General features: G+C 45.3%; 1 protein-coding gene and 1 long non-coding RNA gene across 4 annotated transcripts in view; one reads left to right on the top strand and one right to left on the bottom strand.

Moving 5' to 3' along the window:
• SHROOM4 (shroom family member 4) overlaps positions 1-23,550 on the bottom strand; it is a 166,999-nt gene that overhangs the window by 18,714 nt on the left and 124,735 nt on the right. For all 3 annotated transcript variants that reach the window (XM_040405591.1, XM_040405590.1, XM_040405593.1), the window contains one exon: positions 10,092-10,289. In XM_040405591.1, coding sequence (XP_040261525.1) covers positions 10,092-10,289 — 198 coding nt within the window. The remainder of the gene's footprint in view (positions 1-10,091; positions 10,290-23,550) is intronic.
• LOC120977598 overlaps positions 12,146-23,550 on the top strand; it is a 51,669-nt gene continuing 40,264 nt past the window's right edge. Inside the window, exons 1-2 of the long non-coding RNA XR_005773929.1 lie at positions 12,146-12,751; positions 20,342-20,345. This is a non-coding gene — a long non-coding RNA (uncharacterized LOC120977598). The remainder of the gene's footprint in view (positions 12,752-20,341; positions 20,346-23,550) is intronic.

Raw genomic sequence — 23,550 nt, 5'->3', positions numbered from 1 at the left:
TGCTATTACTTACCGCTCCATGGTCACCCGCTGGCCCGTACCACGCTGCACTGGATCCTGACACATCGTCAGGTCATAGTGCACGTAAGCGCGCACTATGACCCGACGCTGTGTGACGTCAGGATCCAGTGCAGTGTGCGGAGAAGAAGAGGAAGGAGCTGTGGAGCAGTGCCCCTACAGGAAAGGTAAGTATTTTATTTCACTGGCGCTCGGGACATGGCACTGAAGGGGGACAGCCGGCAATGGATGGCATGGAGGGGAAGATGGGAGTGGGGGACATGGAGGGGCTGATCTGATGGCACTGGAGGACATGGAGGGGCTGATCTGATGGCACTGGGGGACATGGAGGGGCTGATCTGATGGCACTGGGGTAGTAGGGGACATGGAGGGGCTGATCTGATGGCACTGGAGGACATGGAGGGGCTGATCTGATGGCACTGGAGGACATGGAGGGGCTGATCTGATGGCACTGGAGAACATGGAGGGGCTGATCTGATGGCACTGGAGAACATGGAGGGGCTGATCTGATGGCACTGGGGGACATGGAGGGGCTGATCTGATGGCACTGGGGGACATGGAGGGGCTGATCTGATGGCACTGGAGGAGTAGGGGACATGGAGGGGCTGATCTGGTGGCAGTGGGGGAGTGAGGGACATGGAGGGGCTGATCTGGTGGCACTGGGGGACATGGAGGGGCTGATATCATGGCACAGGGGGAGTGAGGGGCATGGAGGGGCTGTTCTGATGGCACTGGGGGAGTTGGGGACATGGCAATGGATGGCATGGAGGGGCTGATGGCACTGGGGGAGTGGAGCTGAAGGCACTGCGGTGGGGGGGAGCTGATGGCACTGGGTGATAGTGGAGCTGATGGCACTGGGGGAACTGATGCACTTGGGCTGATCACACAGGGGTGAATGAAGGGTGTTGGGGACTGATGGCAGGGGGTCTGATAAACAGGGGGTTTATAAAGGAAAACAGTCTATTAATTCATTTTTTCTTATTAGATTACTCGATTAATCATAAAAAATAATCGATAGAATACTTGATTACTGAAATAATAGTTTACTGCAGCCCTAACCCATTTTAAGGTCATGGATGTCCTGGTGTAGACGGATTCTCTGAATTAGCATTTTTATGGAGAGAATGAAAAAGGTAGGAGACAGTGGGCAACCTTGTCTTCTGGCGTTTCAAATAGAAAAAGAAGGAACAACATACCGTTACTTCACAATGCAGCATGTAAGCATGCATACAGGTTGAAAATAGCCACTACAAATATTTCAGCGTCCATGGTAACAAGAGTCAGGAGGGTGTTTTTTAGCATGAAAAATATCATTGATAAGACTAGTTATATTGTGAATGCCCCCTCTGCCTGGAACAAAACCACTTGTTCTGGACCAATTAAAGTGGTTAGAAAAGGTTTGGTTCTATCTGCAAGTAATTTAGCCCACCACTTCAAATCAGAGTTGAGTAAATAAATGGGTCTATAGCTTCCACATTCCTGAACATCTTTTCCCTTCTTATGAAGGAGAGTAATATGTGCTTCCAAGGTGAGGCAAGTAGGCAGAGAGCACTGTACAATTTCACCAAAGTTGGGAGGAGAGTCTTAAATTTCTTATAATAACTGATAAGGAGGCCATCTGGTCCAGGACTTTTTCCACTGGGAATAGACAACAGGACCTTTGCAACTTCCTAAATAGTAAAGGGTCATGGGAGGATTGGCCATAGACCTTACAGGGAAATTTCCCAGGGGGCCACCCAAACCCTTCTCTCTGCCGCTGGCTGGGTACATAATGCTTTTAGGGAGTAATTATGGGAGAATCAGGTACTCATGTACTTGACCTGCGATCGCACATGCCCTCCTGAATTCTACTGCTGTGGCCCGCATCTCACCTACTAAGCCCCATGCTCCAGCAAAGAGTTTATCGTTAAAATAGAAGCACTGTCACTGTGTCTAAGGCCTCTTTCACACGAGCATGACGGATTAGGTCAGGATGCGTTCAGGGTGCGTTCACCGAAACTCGCACTATTTTGCAAGCAAGTTCAGTCAGTTTTGTCTGCGATTGCGTTCAGTTTTTTCCGCGCGGGTGCAATGCGTTTTGATGCGTTTTTCACGCGCGTGATAAAAAACTGAAGGTTTACAAACAACATCTCTTAGCAACCATCAGTGAAAAAAGCGTCGCACCCGCAGTTGCTTGCGGATGCAATGCGTTTTTCACGCACCCCCATTCACCTCTATGAAGCCAGGGCTGCGTGAAAAACGCAGAATATAGAACATGCTGCGATTTTCACGCAACGCAGAACTGATGCGTGAAAAACAACGCTCATGTACACACCCCTATTGAAATGAATGGGTCAGGATTAAGTGCGGGTGCTATGCGTTCACGTCACGCATTGCACCCGCGCGGAAAACTCGCTCGTGAGAAAGGGGCCTAAAAGTATCTTTAAGGCCGCATGCACACGGCCGTTGGGCGGCTGTGGCCGTATTGTGGCCCGAAAATGGCGGGTAGGCAATCCACGGCCGCTGGCCGTGTGCACCCCACATCACGGATGCGGACCCAGTCACTTGAATGGGTCCGCAATTCTGGAGATTGGGAACGGAGTCACGGAATGGAACACCGGAAGCACTATGGAGTGGTGTTTCTTTCCGTTGTTTCGCACCGCAAATAAATATGACGTCATATTTTTTTGTGGTGCGGACAGACCACGGACTCATTCAAGTTGAATGGGTCCGGTCCGCTGCACAGAACGGCCGCACAACGGCCGCGTGTAAGAGGCCTTAATAAACCTCCCATCAGGATCTGAGTGAGACACTATAGGGGGGATTTATCATGAGGAGAATATTTGAAATCAGTTTTGCTTGAGTCTTGGTTGACATTCTTTATGCAACATTTATCAAATGGACTGAGATTGTGACTTTTTAAAAAAGTCTTAGTGATAGTAGATAGATGTAGTGAAACTCATTAACACAGCTAACCACACCCACGTTTCCACCCGCATTTCCAAACTGGAGTAAGTGGTGTAAGAATGCAAAAAGTCCCAAAGCCCTATTTTGTGACTTTTTGAAGCCAGAATTCGGGTGTGAAGGCATAATAAATCAGGGTCTATACGTTTAGAGGGGAGGTTTTTCTGCATAGCTATACTGATGCCTTTAGAGGCACAAGTGGGGTAAGTGCTATGAAACACTGGGAATAAATCTACCAGTTAAGGGTAGATATTTTATTGGCTTTAAAGAGTGGTTCTTGCAAAAAGATGTCTGACTTTTCTCGTTTGAGAAGAGATAAATTGGCTGCATTTCTGAGGAATGTTCAGGCCCTGGACATTGTAGGAGTTAATCTTCACTATAGTTATACTAAATAGAAAAGAAAAAGAGGAAAATCAATTGTGCATCGTACACGGGGTGGCAAGCTGTAATATCAAGGGGAAAGTGCCACCAGCCAAGGGGGAAGAAGAGAAGGGTGGAGGATATGCAAATGAGTAGGGAACTAGGAGGGGAAAGGACCAGGACTAGGGAGCATGTTCTGCCGACCAGATCCCACAATAAGGAAATTAAAAAATCTGGGCCATGTATATAAGGTAAGCTATTTGTTTTAAAGACCAATCAAAGATGTCCACTCCCGCCAGAGGTGGACTAATCACTGTCTGGCAGGGGGACCGCAAAAAAATATTAAAGAGAGAACGGACAAGGAGATAAACATTCCTTTTAGGTTAAGATTTGGACATGCCCTGAAAATGCCAGTCTTCCACATCAGGGAGAGAAGGAAGAGAATCCTCCAGTTGAAACGGCATCCATGAGGGGATATCAAGAGGGTCTATTTCTAGTCCACACTGAAGACAAATCTTTGGGAGAGCAGACCACTAGTAGTCTTCCTTTTTTATGATTGCAAAGCCAAAAGAATAAAGCTCAGTAGTTTACAAGCTCGGCGAATATTTAACAAGGGTTTTAAGAGACGCCTCTTATAGAGTATGGATGGAGCCAGATCTTGAAATATTATAATTTTAGCGTCTTCATAGAGGATTTCTGGTGTATCCCGTGCTTTAGAGAGAATAGATACAGTGTCCACATAACTCAGGAGCTCGCAGATGACATCCCTTAGGGGTTTTCCCTGATCTGGCTTAGGACATAGAGCTTGATCTATGAGATACAATTATAGATTGGGTAGTCCCCAGCGATTCCACTCTGTGGCCCAGTTGTTTTAAGTTGTCTTAATTTCTGTAAGATTATGTAAAACAGGAGACAAGGCTTTAGACAGCGCATTTTGAAGAAAAGATCTGGAGATAGGTGCAGGCCTCCGATCTAAAACCTCAGAATTACTGTCTGAGGCTGAGACTTCCACTTGAGATAGATCATCAGTTTGAGAGGAGGGCATTTTGGATTCATGCTGGGAGAGCACGTCATGAGAGTCTTCAAAAACCTATCCATATCTCCGTTATGTTTGCTTGATTTTGAAGAATCCAGAATGGCGTTATGTTTATCTCCTTTAGTTTTGACCATGGTAGCACAGGCAAAGTATATAAAAAAAAAAGTGAGATGTGGGCGGCAAAGTAGGAAAAAAATTATATACTCATTGTAAAAGACGAATGAAGGCCAGGTTGAAACCAGATTTAAAGGGAGTCTGTCACCACAATTTGCCCTTATAGACCACTTACATAGCACTGTAGCATAACTATAGATCAGTCAAATGGTACCTTTGTCTTTTTGTTTGGATGTTCACCAGGGGCAAAAACAGAGTTTTATTCATATATAAATGAGGGCTCGCAAGTGCCCAGGGGCGGCGTTCGGGCTGTAAGTGCCCAGGCCGCTCTGCCTTCTTCTCACATAACCCCTCCCCAGCCTGTTGCTTGGCCCGCCCTGTAAGCTTCTTACGTCATCCAGTGATGACCATTGTGGGCAGCAGCATCATTCCATGCAGTGCGCATGCGCGGGCGGGATATCGGCCAGTACACTGGATGACGTAAGAGGCTTACAGGGTGGGCCAAGCAACAGGCTGGGGAGGGGTTATGTGAGAAGAAGGCAGAGCGGCCTGGGCACTTACAGCCCGAACGCCGCCCCTGGGCACTTGCGAGCCCTCATTTACATATGAATAAAACTCAGTTTTTGCCCCTGGTGAACATCCAAACAAAAAGACAAAGGTACCATTTGACTGATCTATAGTTATGCTACAGTGCTATGTAAGTGGTCTAGAAGGGCAAATTGTGGTGACAGACTCCCTTTAAGCATTAGTGGTAGCTGAAAAGAACGATCATAATGGCAAAGCAATAGCTCCTTTCCCCACTAGATGGCAGCAAGGTTATGTGAAAAAGAGAGGAAAACACAGCTGGCTGGTGGAGAAGTGAAATCTTTATAAACAATTGTATATAAAAGCCTGTTGGCAAAAAGAACAGAGGCTTTAAAGTTCGAGTATATGCAGAAAAGGTGGGCAAGGCTTAAAAAAGTCAGTTAGACCCAACTCTAGAAGCTCTGACAGCTAATACAGTAATCTTCCACTCGATGCATTAAGGGAGAGATATTATTCTCTGCTCTTTTTTCTCTCTCACTTTTTATAGTACTGACACTACTTCCTGACTATGGGTTAATATCAGGTCTCGGACCTAAGAAATACTGCCAGGCTTACAGCGGATCTGATGGCAGGTGGATGTCTAGTATGAGGTGTCCCTCTCACCTGTGACTCCGAGCAGAAGATCCAAGATGGCCGACGGATCCAGCAACAGGATGGGAAAAGACAAGGCCTCAGCTCAGCCTGCTGTGGAGATCCAGCCAGCGGGAGTGTGATCCAAAGCCCAAGCAGCACGGCTGTACAAGACGGACTGTGTCTGGCAGATCGTACAGGCTGAGTAAACACAAAAGGTATGGCCAGGTACCTCACTGCACAGGGAGAGTAAGGCTACTTTCACACTTGCGTTTTCGCTTGTGAGATCCGTTTGAGGGCTCTCACAAGCGGCCCCGAACTGATCCGTTCATCCCCAATGCATTCTGAATGGATAAGGATCCGTTCAGAATGCATCAGTTTGGCTCCGTTCCACCTCCATTCCTCTCTGAAGGCGGACACCAAAACGCAGCTTGCAGCGTTTTGGTGTCTGCCTGGCCGCGCGGAGCCAAACGGATCCGTCCTGACTTACAATGCAAGTCAATGGGGACGGATCCGTTTGACGTTGACACAATATGGTGCAATTGCAAACGGATCCGTCCCCCATTGACTTTCAATGTAAAGTCAGGAGTCCCTATTAATATACCATCGGATCGGAGTTTTCTCCAATCCGATGGTATATTTTAACTTGAAGCGTCCCCCATCACCATGGGAACGCCTCTATATTAGAATATAACCATCGGATTTGAGTTAGATCGTGAAATCTCAGATCCGACAGTATATTCTAACACCGAGGCGTTCCCATAGTGATGGGGACGTTTCAAGTTAGAATATACTAAGAACTGTGTACATAACTGCCCCCTGCTGCCTGGCAGCACCCGATCTCTTACAGGGGGCTGTGATCCCGCACAATTAACCCCTCAGGTACCGCACCTGAGGGGTTTAATTGTGCATATCATAGCCCCCTGTAAGAGATCAGGTGCTGCCAGGCAGCAGGGGCCAGACCCCCCTCCCTCCCCAGTTTCAAATTCATTGGTGGCCAGTGCGGCCCCCCCTCCCTCCTTAGTATTAAATTCATTGGTTGCCAGTGCGGCCCCCCCTCCCCTGTATTAAATTCATTGGTGGCCAGTGCGGCCTCCACTTTCCCCCCCTAATTAAAATCATTCCCCCATTGGTGTCAGCGGAGAGTTCCGATCAGAGTCCCAGTTTAATCGCTGGGGCTCCGATCGGTTACCATGGCAGCCAGAAGCTACTGCAGTCCTGGCTGCCATGGTTACTTAGCAATTTTAGAAGCATTATACTTACCTGCGCTGTCTGTGGCCGGCCGGTCGCTCCTCTTACTGGTAAGTGAAAGGTCTGTGCGGCGCATTGCTTATAGCACAGACCTGTCACTTACCAGTAGGAGGAGCACCCGGCCGGCCACAGACAGCGGAGGTAAGTATAATGCTTCTAAAATTGCTAAGTAACCATGGCAGCCAGGACTGCAGTAGCGTCCTGGCTGCCATGGTAACCGGTCGGAGCCCCAGCGATTAAACTGGGACTCCGATCGGAACTCTCCGCTGCCACCAATGATGGGGGGTGATTTTAATTAGGGGGGGGGGAAGAGGGGAGCCCGCACTGGCCATCAATGAATTTAAAACTGGGGAGGAGGGGGGTCTGGCCCCTGCTGCCTGGCAGCACCTGATCTCTTACAGGGGGCTATGATACGCACAATTAACCCCTCAGGTGCGGCACCTGAGGAGTTAATTGTGCGGATCACAGCCCCCTGTAAGAGATCGGGTGCTGCCAGGCAGCAGGGGGCAGTTATGTACACAGTTCTTAGTATATTCTAACTTGAAGCATCTCCATCACCATGGGAACGCCTCTGTGTTAGAATATACTGTCGGATCTGAGTTTTCACGATGTGAAAACTCAGATCTGAAAAAGCTGTTATGCAGACGGATCCGTTCTGAACGGATGCAAGCGTTTGCATTATAGGTGCGGATCCGTCTGTGCAGATACCAGACGGATGCGCACCGAACGCAAGTGTGAAAGTAGCCTAAGGCTAGCAGAAATAAGGTCCAGTGGGCTAGGATGAATGAGCAAAAGCTAAATGGCAGTTGTAGGCCGCTAGAGCTGTGAGGAGACAAGTCTAACACCTTACACGGCATGGACACACCCCTCAAAGTACAGTGTTCTTAATTGATCCACAGTGCTCTGGATCTCAACCTGGCCTAAATGTCCACTTTCCAACAAGACAATTACCCTAAGACAGCACATGAGTGGTTAGGGACAACTCTTTGAATGTCTTTGATGGCCCAGGCAGAGCCGTGACTTAAAATCAAACAAATCTAGTGAAGACCTGAAGATGGCTGTCCAAGGGTACACATCCAACCTGACAGAGCTTGAGAGCATCTGCAGAGATGAATGGCAGAAAATACTCAAATCCAGATGTACAAATCATCTGGCATCATGCCCAAGATGACTGGAGGCTAGAATCACTGCCAAAAATGTGCTTCAACTAACACCTGAGTAAAAAGTCTGAATACTTACATTACTCACAAAAGGTTAGGGATATTTGGCTTTCAAGTAAAATTTATGGAAAATGTAAAAAGTTTACACTACAGTGATATTATATCATGAAAGTAGGGCATTTTTGCAAAAGCATCCAATGGCGATTTCCTCATCTCAAACTATTTATTGAAACAAAAGTCAAAAGCAGTGGTGGGTATTCCCCCATAAAAAATGTCAATGCCTCAATAACTTGTCATGTGGCCTTGAGCATCAATTACAGCTCGACAACGATGTCTCATGCTGTTCACAAGTCTACTTATTTTCTGTTGAATGTAATGTAGCAGGCTGGTTTTAAATCTGTAGGGAAACAGATGGGCGCACCATAGGGTAATTCTGTGGGTGTATAATGGTGAACAAAAAGAATTGGCAAGGCTCACCTTGTGTGGTTGTGTGGATATAGGCACAACACTATTATAGGTATTTTCAAACAAGCCTGGACGTCTGGATATGGCGGTCTGCAGCCTCGGGACCACGAGGGATCTTCAAAAGGAGAAGCCTGGAGCCCCCAAGAAGATAGTAGTGCAAGATAACAAAACACGTCCCACGGCGCGAATTACCGTCTACCAGTCACCAGGGTCAAGAAGGAATTTTTATATTGCAGCAATACAACGCGTTTCGGGAATCACTCCCCTTCATCAGGTACAAAGGAGCTGCACCGTGCAGCTCCTTTGTACCTGATGAAGGGGGAGTGATTCCCCGAAACGCGTTGTATTGCTGCAATAAAAGATTCCTTCTTGACCCTGGTGACTGGTAGATGGTAATTCGCTCCGTGGGACGTGTTTTGTTTTCTTGCACTATTATTTTCTGTTGAGGCATGGCATCCCACTCTTCTTGAAGGGTGGCCCTCAGGTCATTGAGGTTCTGGTGTACAGAGTTATGAGCCTCTACACAGTGGCTCAGCTGATCCCATAGGTTTTCAATGGGATTCAGGTCCAGAGAAAGTGCAGGCCACTCCATTTGAGGTACCCAGTCTCCCAGCAGCCGTTCCCTATGATGCGACCTTGATGAGCTGACGCATTGTTGTCCATGAAGATGAAATTAGGCCTGTGTTGTTCATGCAGAGGCACAATGACTGGATTATTGATGTTATTCATTCTCACTGATATCTCCAACATCTTTGGCGACATTCATTTCTGCTTAGTGTGAATCGACTTTCATCAGTGAACAGCACTGAGGCCCACTGGTCCCTCGTCCAGCATAGTTGCTCCTTGGCCCATGCAAGACAAGGACACCTGTGCCTGGTGGTGTGGCCAGGTACCTTTGCATGTCATCTAGCATGCAGACCATGCTGATGTAAATGGTTTTGAATGGTTTGACGTGACACTTGGGTGTCTCTCACCTCCCTTAATTGTGCCTGGAGTTGTGTGGCATTCATCATCCGGTTCCACAGGGCATTGTTCACAATGAAGCATGGGATATGGCCAAAGGATGTCACTTCTGTGCTTCTCTGGTCTGTGTTCGCCCAGCATTCCTGTTAATAATGATTCTTAAGGCTGCCACTAGATTATTATATGGGATTTGTATAATGCTGGGCGACACAGAAGATACTTCCGCAAGGCCAAGTATGTTGAAAAAAAAACATGTAAAAATATAAATAACAAAACACCACTAAGTAAAAAAAAAAAAAATCATAGCACTCCCCTAACCCATCCAGAGCGATTTCAATTACATGGGAACATTTTACATGGAGATCATGCAACCATGTAATTATGCACCCATTTCACAAAGAGTAGATGTTATTCCAAAAAGTCTTCCCTCTGCTGAGATCAAACCCACATTTTGGTATTAGAAAAAAATAATATTTTTTAATAATAATAATAATAATAAATTTTATATATATATATATATATATATATATATATATATATATATATATATATATATATATATATATAAATAATGTAGTAAACCAGATATGCTACAAAATGTCCAGAGAAAAAGAAAAACAACTAACCTTTCTGGAATAGAAATCTCAGATTCTCTATCTGTTGACCAAATCATCTTCCGAACGTCTAAAACCACCTTCAAATAGGTCTTCCAAAGCAGGAGAGAGGCGTGCTTCATGGACAACTGTAGACAATGGTTCCATTGTGATGACTCTGAGCAGAATAACTGATCATCTCCATCGGATTCTTTACATTCAGATGTATTACTAGGGAGAAGAAAGAACCTTGAGGATCAAATCAAGACCTTGGACAATAAATGTGCAATGATACAAAACAAAAGACTTAAAAGCTGTACTACATAAGGCTGAACATCAGTCATATTGCTTTACAGTATATTGCTAGCCATAGTGAGGTCCTTCATTAACAGCCAGGTGCGCACCACTGATGAGGCAAGTAAGGCAGTGGCCTCAAGAGACCCTCTGCTAGGAGTGCAGGGGGCAAATATGTAGCCTCCAGCCCCGCACAGCCCTGAATACAGTTACGTCACATAAATGTATTCAGGGCAGTGCCGGGATGGAGACTAAATTGTGGGGTTTATTGTACATAGTGGCTTTCTTACTTTTTTGCCACAGTTTGGCAGCAAAAACATGACAGAGAGCTAAGCAGAATAATCCTGGTGACTGCTGTATTACAGAGTGCTGAGAGACCTGTTGATCACATATGCAGATTCAAAAGAGATCATGGAGAAGCAGCCTGTAAGTGTACAAATGTGTGGGTCTGTATCTGCTCTTATCCTGTGTAAAAGGGCCCTGCTCAGCATGACTATTGTCCTCTATGCTGGCTGTAATTCTCAGTATCTGCTAATTAATATATAACGCATGAAGGCATCGATCCAATATGGAAACTGCACAGTACCAGTTCTCTTCTCCTGTATACTGGGTGTAATTTTCAGCATCTGCTCTTATTCTGTATACATTGACACTGCACAGTACCACTTCTCCTGTCCTGTATTCCTGGGGTGTCATTCCCATGATCTGCTTTTACTCTGTATATATGGACACAGCACAGTACCACTTCTCCTGTCCTGTATACTTGGTGTAAATCCCAGTACCTGACCTTATTCTGTATATATGGACACAGCACAGTACCAGTTCTCTTCTCCTGTATACTGGGTGTAATTCTCAGTACCTGACCTTATTCTGTATATAAGGATACTGCACAGTATCATTTCTCTTGTCCTGTAACCTGGGTGTCATTCCCATGATCTGCTATTATTCTGTATATATATGAACATCGCACAGTACCACTTCTCCTGTCCTGTATACTTGGTGTAAATCCCAGTACCTGACCTTATTCTGTATATATTGACAGTGCACAGTACCACTTTCTTCTGGTCTGTATACTGGCTGTAATTCTCAGTATCTTCTCTTATTCTGTATATATGGACACTGCACAGTACCACTTCTCCTGTCCTGTATACTGGGTGTAATTTTCAGCATCTGCTCTTATTCTGTATATATTGACACTGCACAGTACCACTTCTTCTGGTCTGTATACTGGCTGTAATTCTCAGTATCTGCTCTTATTCTGTATATATGGACACTGCACAGTACCAGTTCTCTTCTCCTGTATACTGGGTGTAATTTTCAGCATCTGCTCTTATTCTGTATATATTGACAGTGCACAGTACCACTTCTTCTGGTCTGTATACTGGCTGTAATTCTCAGTATCTGCTCTTATTCTGTATATATTGACACTGCACAGCACCACTTCTCCTGTCCTGAATACTTGGTGTAATTCTCAGTATCTGCTCTTATCTGAATATATATACACAGCTCAGTACCACTTCTTTGTCCTGCATATTTGGTGTAAATCCTAGTACCTGATCTTATTCTGTATATATGGACAATGCACAGTATGGTTGCCAACTTTTTGTTTTTTTCTTCCGTCAGTTTCCACTATGCATGTGCCAATCAATATGTGACGTGCACAGTGCAAATCACATGCTCAGCCTTTTCTGCAACCAGGGCTCTGAGGAAGGAATCTGAATTATATGGACTGAACAGGAGTTTTCACATGGGGCTGCCAGTTCCTTTTTCTATTGAGCAAGACTATAATTTTTTGGATCTTTGTGATCCAAGGCATTATATATTGAGGGTGTGATGTAGGGTTGTGGCCTTTAAATTAGGCTGCCAGGGTGTATGTCTAACATTTTTGGGCCATCTTGATTTTTTTGTTCAGTTGTAAAAAAAAAAAAAAACAAGCAGTCAAGTTTGGACTGGGGTCTGTATTTTTGTGGTTTGTACTTATTTTGTTGTCTGTATTTACTCTGGGTTGGTGTCTAAAAACACTTTGGGGATGTGTCCCTGATGTCTAAATTCGCTTTAGAGTATGATGAAGGACCTGTGATCACTATTTGGGAATAAGTTAGCATTGTTTGGGTATATGTAAATGGATGGCACAGTGCATTATCTAACACACATTCTGTGCATTGAAATCTCCCTGATGTACAGGTAACTAGAGAAAAATACTGAAGGATGGTGTGTGTGTATGCAGTCTAGATGTGTGTGTATATACCAGATGTATGTGTGTGTGTAGATGCTATATTCTGTACTTAATACACGTGTAAGCCTGTCCTGTGTTAGTGACCCCACAACTATTCCTCATTATCTGTATGGCAGGTGTCCTGGATTCAGCTCCTGCCAACCATCAGACAGAGCCTGAGGAGGTGAGTAACCACTGGACACCAGGTACCTGACTCATTCTCTTCCATAGACACTGAACCCCTTCACTAACGAATAGAAAATATAATATTACACATAGTAGAAGTTTTTTTAAGAGCCACACAAATTTGCTGTTCTGTGTTGGGTTTTCCCCAATCGGACCATAGATTTTACACTTTGCATTGCATAAGCAAAGTTCTGCAACAGTTACAGCACTCCCTGCTTCTTAGCTCTGCCGTGTACCCACATCTGGGACGTTTCTAAAAAACTGCACGATTATCAATATTAAGGTTTGTTTTGCTGTTAACCCTTACTGTGTTACAGGAACAAAATGGATAAGACTGGAAAATCTGCAATTTTTTTTTTTTTAAATTACAGCTTTAACCCTTTGGCGACCTCTGCTGTACATGTATGGCAAAATTCGCTACTTTAAAGATGGCGCTCGCTTGTGCGTGCAGCAGGCAACCATAGCCGCCAGGGTTTCTGCTGTTTCAAACAGTAGAGACCCATGGTGGATACAATTAATCCTTGGTCAAATGTGACCATGGTACCAGAGCTGTCTGGAAGCGGGAGCTGCGTTGCACCGGCACCTGTAACAGTGTTCCCCCGGCTGAGATCGAGGAACCTGTTAACGGTATAGTAATAGCCCAAAGCCTCAAGCAGGTTTCAGTAAGCTAATACTAGTATATACCAATACAGGCTAGCAGGCTGCAGCACTGTATTGGTATATAGTAAATGGAGTGTTCGATGATGGCTATTTAGCTATCACAGAAAACAATGGGCAATCTAATGACTGCCAGTTATAGTCACCCAGGATGACAAAGTAACAAAAAAGTTTAAAAAATATTTTAAAAAGTTCCCCCCCTTTCCCCAAAATCAAAATACATGGGTAGAGATGAGCGAATCTATTCACAGATTCGTTACAAATCTCCGATTTTTTTTTTAGGCACCAAATCGGACACGGATCTTTTCTGGTTAGATTTGGACGAATCTTGTAAAACGGCGCATTCTTGAGGTATTGACAGTGTGCAAAAGCACCAGTAAAGAAGAAGAAGCCCTGTCACATGCCTCAGACAGGAACTGGGGGGGAGGGCTTGCTCTAATTGGCTGAGAGGCTGACAAGCAGCCTCCATGAGCCAATCAGTGTGGACTAAAGAAGGGAGGTGCCTGTAAACGGCTACAGGATCGCCATTGTGCGCTTACTCTTTGACCAGAGAGGACCATCTCTGCAGGAGGGCAATTAGCAATCATTTAGGGAGCCATTATCTAGTGCTAGGGGACAGATTAGGGATAGTAGTGGTAAGGAGAAGAATTAGGTAGTGGGTATTTTAGCAGGGAGGAAAAGTTCAGGGAAAGTTTAGGGATAACTTAGGGACAAGAGCTGGATAGCTGGGCAGTGAAGAGCTTGGGCTGGCTGGTCCTTGCAGTGCACCCTATAGTAGCCACCGTTTATAAAAGTGATTGAGCACACATCGATAGTGTTCTGTCACCACCAGGCAGGAGGAAATTGCAGTCGGTTGTAGCCAAGCAATAACCGCAGTTTGCGGCTGCAACGATAAAAGTAGATAGTTACATATGACGCTGTATCAGACAATTTTCTTTTTTTTTCACTACTAAAGTTTGACCGTTATTTGAGGGGTGTGTCAGAACCTGTATTAGGAAGGTTTATACAGAATACAATATGGACTGATATGTGCTGTATGGGAGCCATCTTGTCTGGTCTTTAGAAGGGCAAGATGAGTTCAAACTTTTAGAGACTAAAAAAAATCACTAACCTCCGAGATTATAATCTGTGCAGAAATGTTTGCAGAAGTATTCTCTTGAGAGAAGGGGGTTTAACCACGTATCATAAAAGTCTTCATGCCTTGACAGAGACGTATCATAAATGCTGTCTGTAGACAGGTAACCAAGTAGAAATGTGCTGAGTTTTAGTTTATTCTCAGTGAATAGAAAGAGGATCTAATTTTACTATTCTTTGTAATGTTCATATTAATCATCATGTGAATGGATTTTGGTTTTTATATGATATGTTCTAAAATTGTATGTTTTAAATAACTAGACGTGTGGTAATTATATTATATTCATTTAGTGTTAGAATATGGTGAATTTCCACTGTAGTTGCAGAGTGTCATAGAATGGTGTAGAGTTAATTAGGTACACATTCTTAGAAGATCTCTAGAAGGGGGATTATGGACATTATAAGCAAATAAGGCATCTTCACAGAGACAATGAGTATAGTGTCACAGAAATTAGTTTTTATCCCACTGAATAGAGTAGGAGTTTTATGGTGTGTGTTTTAATTAAATAGGGTTGAGCCATATATTTAGAAACTGACTGAATGTCTGGAAGTTGTGTATACATAGGTGTCTTTTAAGATTATTCTCAAGGTTTGGGTTAAAGATTATCTTTTTAAAGAAATTAAGAGAAAAACACAAACTTTTTACATAGACCTCCAGTGCCATCTATTGATTGGGTTGAAGTAAGACATGAGTTGTGAAATAGATGGGGGAGTAACACAAATAATGCCACTAGTTATTGATAAATCTGGTCAAGCCATTTCTAAATGGGATAAAAAGGCAGCATGAGCTCACCACAGCAAAGAGAATAAGAGAGGAGGGAATAGGACCTGACTATACTACATTCCTGAACCTTGACCCTGATTTCTTCCAGGCCGATTCTTTAGTATAGTATAAAGTTCTATTTGTATTTTAGGAAATTAGTTAATGATATCCATATATATTATAACAATCATATCCTGTGTGTAGGATCTAGACTGAATTGGGGGTGATTGTACCTGCAGTATCAATGGTACCCCTCTTTAGTCTTTAGCTCTTGTTTTGTTTATGAAAATAAGTTGGAATCTCCTTGATTATAGATCCTGACTTGGTTACATAAATAAAAGACTGTTTTTCACAATCAGTATAAATATTCTGACAGGTGGGTGCAGCCAGTCAGATAATTATAACCAAGTGAGCAAAGTAAATGATACAAACGTGCCTGTAGCAAATAATCCATACATTTCTAGTGTGGTTGAACAAATTTCTTTTGCAATTTCTTTCCTGATTCTTTTGTTGTCTGACTGTGTACAGAAGGCCGCCCACCAACCACCAACTTCGAAATGATTGGAAAGCGGGGGTCCCACTTCCAAACATAAGATCCAGACCTACCTTGTCCTAAGAATGTGGCTAGTAGCAGTAGTAACTCATTCCTCCTCTCAGTCACAGCTGGATGACGTGCCTTTTGAATAAGACACCATACCTTGGAGCCAGGGGTAAGAGCGGTCCTCCTGCTCATCCTCCTTTCAGCCCCAGAGAAGCCTGTTATTTGGGTCCTCTGTGTCTACACTGGCCCCTCCTAGTGGTGAGCCTTCTTTTTTTTTTTGTACCCAAGAAGAGGCCACCGAACCCCATCACACACTCCAGCAGATAGTCTTGAGAGTCTCCCTGATTACTTTTTAGGGAGCAGTCAGCTTTTGGATTGCCTAGAAGTGAAGGTTCGTGAGGAGATGAGGGACCCTCTGCGCAGTGGTGGTAGTAGTAGTGCACCCTTAGCCAGTCTGGTGGAGGTAGTGGCAGTGGTGGCACATTCAGAGCGGAAATCTACAGGTGGGTCAAGAAGCTCAACATGAGTTATCACAGTCTAATAAAAGTGGTGGGGAGGTTGAGGAGTCCAATAATGATGTTTTTTTGTTAGACAAAACTGGGAGCCGGATTGGGGTGGTGGAGAGGCGTTACCATTAGAGGAAGAGGATGGTGGTAGTTTGGGGAGCCTCTGAGGAGAAAGTTCCATGGAGGAGCAAGAGGAGGATGAGGAGCTTCAGCTAGAGGAGGGGGAGGAGTAGACAGTGTTGAAGGAGCATGAGGATGATGACGACGACACCGGCAACGATACAATCGTTACAGAGGAAGGCAGAGATGGAAAGAACTGGCTTCTCAGACATGCTGGCCAACAAAAGTCACAATGACACCTGTACAAGCGTCATAGATGCCTGTTCAGGCTGTTTTACACTGTGAAAAAAGTCTAAAGCGTACGAATACGCCTTAAACTTTTCCGCTACATTCAGAAGCGCAGGGAGCGCAGTGAACGGTATAGGCAGCTCAACGATGTTGCCTGTGCCTGAAATAACCAATGGCAAAGCTACAACAGTAAGGAGCTTTGCTATTAGCTAGTTTGGACGGGTGCCAGAGCGATACATCATGCCACTGCTGCCATCTGCCTGCCTTCCAACATGTACCATATAACAACTGCTGTTGTTTTTGCCAGCCACCACCACCATTGCAGCTACCACTTCGTGCTGCTGATCCCCTACTGCCACCACTATTAACTCTTTGCATCCGTCTCTACTACTACCATGCCAGGTTGCTATTGCTGTTACTCATGTTGCAGCCACATGCCACAAATACCTAACCCAGCCTTAAGCCACTCTAATTATGCTGCTCTCTAGTAAAAGGGAGCATTTTTCTAGGCTTGGTCCCAAACAATCCAAGCCCTCCCTTTCTTCGTTCTGACAGCTACTACTACGAGCATCTGGCCACGTAAAAAGGTCTATTTTTTGAGGCTGCATCCAGCTAACCATTCTTCGTTCTGTTAGCACTGCAACTGGGAGCATCTGGCCACAGAGGGGTCTAATTTTTTGATGCTGCATTTTCTTTGTTCTGACAGTTGTCATTGTGAATGTGAGCTCTGGCCACTTAAAGGTCAAATTTTGGAGGCTTGGTCCCTCATCCATCATCAATTTTTCCCCCCAATAACAAAAACGTGTGTGTTTTAAACTCCATTTGCCTATTATAAGGGACAATTGCTGGAAGTTTTGAAAATAGGAAAAAGCATAAAACATGCCATGTCTGAGCTTAGGGAGGGGGGACGGTGAGGGAAAAAGAAAAAACATTTGTAAAAAGTTGAGGATACGAGATCGACACTTTTCATTCAAGATCTGTGTTTTAGATGACTAGAGGGGGTTATATACCTATTTCCAGGGGAATGGGAGCAACTTTGGTTTGTAACGAATAGATTCGGACCCGAACCGAACTTTCGAAAAATTCTGCGAATCCAAAATTAATCTAATCTTGGAACATTTGCTCATCTCTAATCATGGGCATCATTGTGTGCGAAAACGAAAGTACTATTAAAATATAACAATATTTATCTCATATGGCGTAACAGGAAAAAAAATGTCCAATTCGCCATTTTTTGTCACTTTACCGCCCCCCCAAAAAAAAGTTTACAAAAAGTCACACAGTTATACAGTTAATATGGTTGAAAAAAAAGACAAATCCATCAAGTTCAACCAAGAGATAGGTGGGGACATGAATCCCAGAAGGAAGTGAGACTCGGATTTCTACACATTTTCATTAATGTCATTTACTTTTAAGAATTCATCTAAGCCCTTTTTAAAACTGTCCACTGTTCCTGCTGTGACCACATCTTGAGGACGTCTATTCCACAGATTCACAGTTCTTGCAGTAAAGAAGCTTTGACACTTCTGGAGACTGAACTTTTTCTTCTCCAGTCAGAGGCAGGGCTGTGGAGTCGGAGTCGAGGAGTCGGAGGCAATTTTGGGTACCTGGAGTCTGAGTCGGCAAAAAATGAACCGACTCAGACTCCTACTAAATTTTAATTGGAATAAAAAAAAAAGCAAGTTTAAATCTCCCAATTCACAAAAAGTTATAATTAATTACCGTATTTTTCGCCCTATAAGACGCACCTGCCCATAAGACGCACATAGGTTTTTGAGGAGGAAAATAAGAAAAAAAAAATATTTTGAACAAAAAGGTGTGCTTTTGGTGGGTTTTGAACTACTGGTGGTCTGTGGATGACACTGTTATGGGGGCATCTGTAAGTGGCACTTATGGGGGCATCTGTGGGTGGCACTGCTATGGGGGATCATTGTGGGGGCATCTGTGGATGACACATATATAGCATCTTATCTTATGTGTCATCCACAGATCCCCCCCCCATAACAGTGTCCCTGTGTAGTGAATGGGGGCCGGCATCTGTTTCTGTAATGGCAGCGGGGCCCGGTGCCTGCTTCATTCATAAAGTGGGCGGAGCAGGCGCGTGACATGGTGAGCTACGCTACGAGCGCCCACCCAGCCTCCTGACTGCCAAGAAGTTAGTAGTAAGTAGTACAGCGCTAGATTTAAGATGATTGGAATACTTTAACAATACCCACAAGTTAGATATTCTTGGAATTGCGCTCCTATGAGTGTAGAAGCATAGAGAGGTGTAACCTGGGGGGATTCTAACTGATGGATGTAGTTCGCCGATCTTCTGTTCTTAACCCTGTGCATCATAAATTTAGAGGCCTTGTCGCCATGTGCAAAAAATTTGTGTTGTGAATGTAGAAAGTATTTGGCTGCAGACGATTGGAGAAGGGATTTCAGTTCTGCCCGCATAATTGATCATTTCTGTTATTGTGACTCCGAAAAGGAGCGTTTGTGTAGGGATTCTAGGACTTCAGGTAAAGAAGGAGGAAAAAGGCAAATCAGAGGAAGGGAGAAGGAGCAAGGACATGAGAGGTACCAAGAGAGGTAAATAGACAAAGTTACGGATCTGAGTCAAGTCTCTACAGGGTTAGCTGAGTATTCCTCCTTTTGTTCAAAGGGAGACACTTTCGGTATGTCCGGAAGCTCCGTTAGGTCTTGGTACAGTTCCCAGTTTTCTACTTCCATCGGAGGTATCTGTAGATGGTCATAGACCGTATCCAGGTCGGCGAATGCTGAAATGTTGAGACGGCGTCCTGCATGAAAGAAGGATAGTCCAAATGGAAATGTCCATCTGTAAGGAATCTTGTTGGACCTGAGCCAGTCAGTCAGGGGTTTCAAGGATCTGCCTTTACTGATCGTTGAGGGTGCCAAGTCCTGGTAAATCAAAACAGGAGACTCCTCGTAAGACAGGTCTGCGTGGTTTCTAGCGGCTTCCAGGACTGCTGTTTTAACTTGACAATTGAGGAACTTGCAGATCATGTCCCTGGGGGGGTTCAGATGGTTTGGGTTTTGGGCGCAGTGCTCTATGAGCACGCTCAAAGACTATGTCCATCTGGTATTCAGGACCCAATAGGGATTTGCAGATTGTAAGGATTGCTGCGGGAATATCCATTGTAGGGACCGCTTCGGGGACTCCTCTGAAGAGCAGGTTATTCCTGCGTCCTGTTTTCCTGATCCTCCAGGGCATTGTGGAGTTCATTGAGGTAGGTACGGCATTTCTGGAGAGACGACGCTGTAGCCGTTTGGTGATCCAGGACTGCGGCCTGGTTGGTTTCTAGGGCCTCCACTCGATCCCCGACCTAGTGCATTTAATGGTGAAGGGCTGAGAGTTCGCTCAGCACCGGCTCCAGTGCCTTACTAAGCGTCTGCTTCAAAAAGCGTTGGGTGATTGGGAGCGCCGTCTTGCTGTGAGGATCGTCTGCATCACTCTCCCCATCTGAATGCTCGGTGGCGCTTTCACTGAACTTGTGCGGCGTAGCCAGCACCATCTTTTTTTCGCATGCCACAAGGGTAGCGGACGCTTTTTTAATGAATTTATCCATATCCCCGCTGGTTTTCGGAGGTTATTAGGGGTGTCCCCAGACCTAGAGTGTCCGATCTTGATGATAGTTCTGTCTGTCAGCTTACGTAGGCTAGTACTATTGAGGATCTTGTACGGAGAGCTCTAATCTATGTGGCCATCACAGTCCAGCGCAAGCTCCACCCCCCGAAAAAGCCAGATGCAGTTTTGATGCCAGTGCCTTTTACAAGTGTAACGTGCTAAATACATATTTTTCACATGTAAAAACCTAAATCACAATTTTCCGATTCAATTTTAATGCAGTATTATTAAAGGGGTTGTCTCATCTTGCTGTTACTAAGACAACGCCACAAGACTAAACCACAAGAACTAAGCGAACGGGAAACAGCACAGCAGGCCGGCACTGCTCTGTTACAGTAGTCCTCATCACAGTCACAGTCCTGGGTATAACTGGATGATGGGAGATATCTCTGTATAGACTCCTGATATACTACTATATGTATACATGACTATTAGATCTCCTCTCAGTCGTTTATCTAAAGTGAATAACCCTAATTTTGAGAATCTTTCAGGGTACTGTAGCCCCCTCATTCCAGTGTTTTATTACTTTAGTTGCTCTCCTCTGAATACTCTCCAGCTCTGCCATGTCTGCCTTGTTCACAGGAGCCCAGAACTGTATGTGGTCTTACTAGTGATTTGTAAAGTGGCAAGACTTGTTCTCATCACGGACGTCTATGCCGTGCATCTGGTGGTTGGGTTAAGTCTCACCTTAGTAATGGCGAAATGAGATAATCCCTTTAAGGGCTCTTTCACACGATCAGATGCCATGCGGGAAATCTGCTGCGTGAAAGCGAGCCAAGCCCCGTTCTGGACAGCAGAGACACGGAGCATTAACATGATTAATAATGCTCCGTGCCTTGCTGTAATCTTTTTACTACAAAATCACAGTGAGATAAAGTTGTCACTGTGATTTATTTTTTAGCAAAAAGGTCACAGAACGGCACGGAGCATTATCAATCATGTTAATGCTTCGTGTCTCTGCTGTCCAGAACCTGGCTTGGTTCTCTTTCACGTAGCGGATTACCCGCACCGGATCCGCTCGTGTGAAAGAGCCCTAAGGGTAATTTCACACTACACACAAGCAGTGCGGGAAATACCCTCAGTGTGCGAGCTACTGCTCCTGTGACATGACCTTACAACATTATTATTAGTGATGAGCGAATTTTTCGGTAAAATTAATTCTCGGCGAATTACGTTAAAAAACGGCTATTTTCTGGCTGCAGAGAGCATTTATAGTGGTGTAGAACACTGTGCCTTACAGTAACAAGCATAGGGAGTCTGCTTTGGTAGTGAAATAATACTGTGAGTCCGTATGACATGCAGATGACGTTGCACTCAGGGTACTTTCACACTAGTGGCAGGGTACTCGGGCAGGCTGTTCCGACGGGTGAACAGCCTGTTGGATCCGTTGACTATAACAGGAGTGGGTACAAAACACAAAATTGGCTTGTGAACTGAATATTTGCAAGTCTTCTGTCTTTTGTAGCCACTCCTGCGTTTAGCTACCAAATCACAAACCAATTCTGATGGGACCATACAGGCCTTACAGCTGCTACACAGACAGGATCTCATTTTACCTTCCTTCTGACAGATCAGTTGAAGGGTCAAATAAATGATAATGTCAGCCAAACCAAAAAGGCTAAATAGTGGCCCAGCAATGACGTGGGGAGGGTGGGAACAGCATGAGAAGTCTACAAAGTGGCCCTATGACATTGTGGTGAGGTGAAAGCAGCATGAGGAGACCACAGAGCGGCACAATGACAGTGGGTAGGTGGCAGCAGCATCAGGAGACCACAGAGTGGCAAGGTAACAGTGTGGAGGTGGTGGCAGCATCAGGAGGACACAGAGTGGCCCAATGACAGAGTCTGCAGGTGGCGGCAGCATTAGGAGGCCACAGAGTGGCTAGGTAAAATACTGCAGAGGTGGCGGCAGCATCAGGAGGCCACAGAGTGGAGGTGGCAGTAGCATGAGGAGACCACAGAGTGGCCCAATGACAGAGTCTGGAGGGGGCGGCAGAGTGGCATGGTGATATAGAGTGGAGGTAGGAGCAGCATGAGGAGGCCACAGAGTGGCAAGATGACATAGTCTGTAGGTGGCGGCAGCATCAGGAGGCCGCAGAGTGATACAATTACAGAGTGTGTAGGTGGCAGCAGCATGAGACGACCAGAGTGGCAAGGTGACAGTGTGGAGGTGGCAGCAGCATCAGGAGACCACAGAGTGGCACAAGGACCGAATCTGTAGGTGGCAGCAGCATCCGGAGACCACAGAATGGCAAGGTGAGTGTGAAGGTGGGTGGCAATACCAGTACCCGCTGAAGATGGTGAGTGAAAGAAGGAACACTTGGCATCAGATGTGTGGCATCAGGCGGGTGGCAGCATCAGAATAGTAGCTGAGGCAGATAGCCAGAAGAAACCAATCTCTTGTCAAAGTGTTGGTGTGGCATCATGGATGATCTAGTCTGATGCATCAGGAATTGGTGGGTGGAAATCCTGGCTGATCCACGCCGGATTCATCTTGACATAGGTCAGTCTCTCCACATTTTTGGTAGACAGGTAAGTTCTTCTTGGGGTAACTATGGCCCCGCTGCACTAAACACCCGCTCTGATGCCACACTACTGGCTGGGCAGGACAGCTTTTCCAGGGCAAACTCTAGCAGATGCGGCCACAAATCCAGTTTGGCTGCCCAGTAGTCCAGCATATCGTCAATGTTGGCTGGCAGGGTGCACTCCAAGTATGCCACCACCTGCTGGTTCAGGTTCTGCTCTACGTCTAGCTTCTAGGTGAGTAGCTTCTACGTCTAGGTGAGTAGTTTCTTCACTATGCGGGTGAAGAAAGATGCTCATCAGCGACTGTAGACTCAGGCTGCTTCTGATGGAGCTGGTACTGCTCCTGCCACCCCACCCCTCCCCTCCCCAGCAGCTATGGCAGTAGAACATGAATGCAGAGGGCCCCCCCGGTCAGACCTGCGAGAGGATGGACGATTGGTGCAGATACGCATGAGCTGCCACTGGCTGACATCGAAGTTACACAGGGGAGTACTCCTGTCGGCTTGGATCATCAGGAAATCGTTGATGGCCTCTCTGTTCATACAGTCGGTCCAACATATGGAGGGTGGAATTCCAAAGGGTGGAAACGTCGCATATCAGCCTATATTGGGGGATGCCGTTCTGCCGCTGCAGCTCAAGGAGGGTGTGCTTTGCAGTGTACGAGTGGCTGAAGTGCATGCAAAGTTTCCTGG

Source organism: Bufo bufo, chromosome 8 (genome assembly GCF_905171765.1).
Source record: "Bufo bufo chromosome 8, aBufBuf1.1, whole genome shotgun sequence".
Lineage (NCBI taxonomy): Eukaryota > Metazoa > Chordata > Amphibia > Anura > Bufonidae > Bufo > Bufo bufo.
The sequence above is the reverse complement of the archived record's forward strand: the minus strand, read 5'-3'. Positions and strand labels throughout refer to the sequence as shown.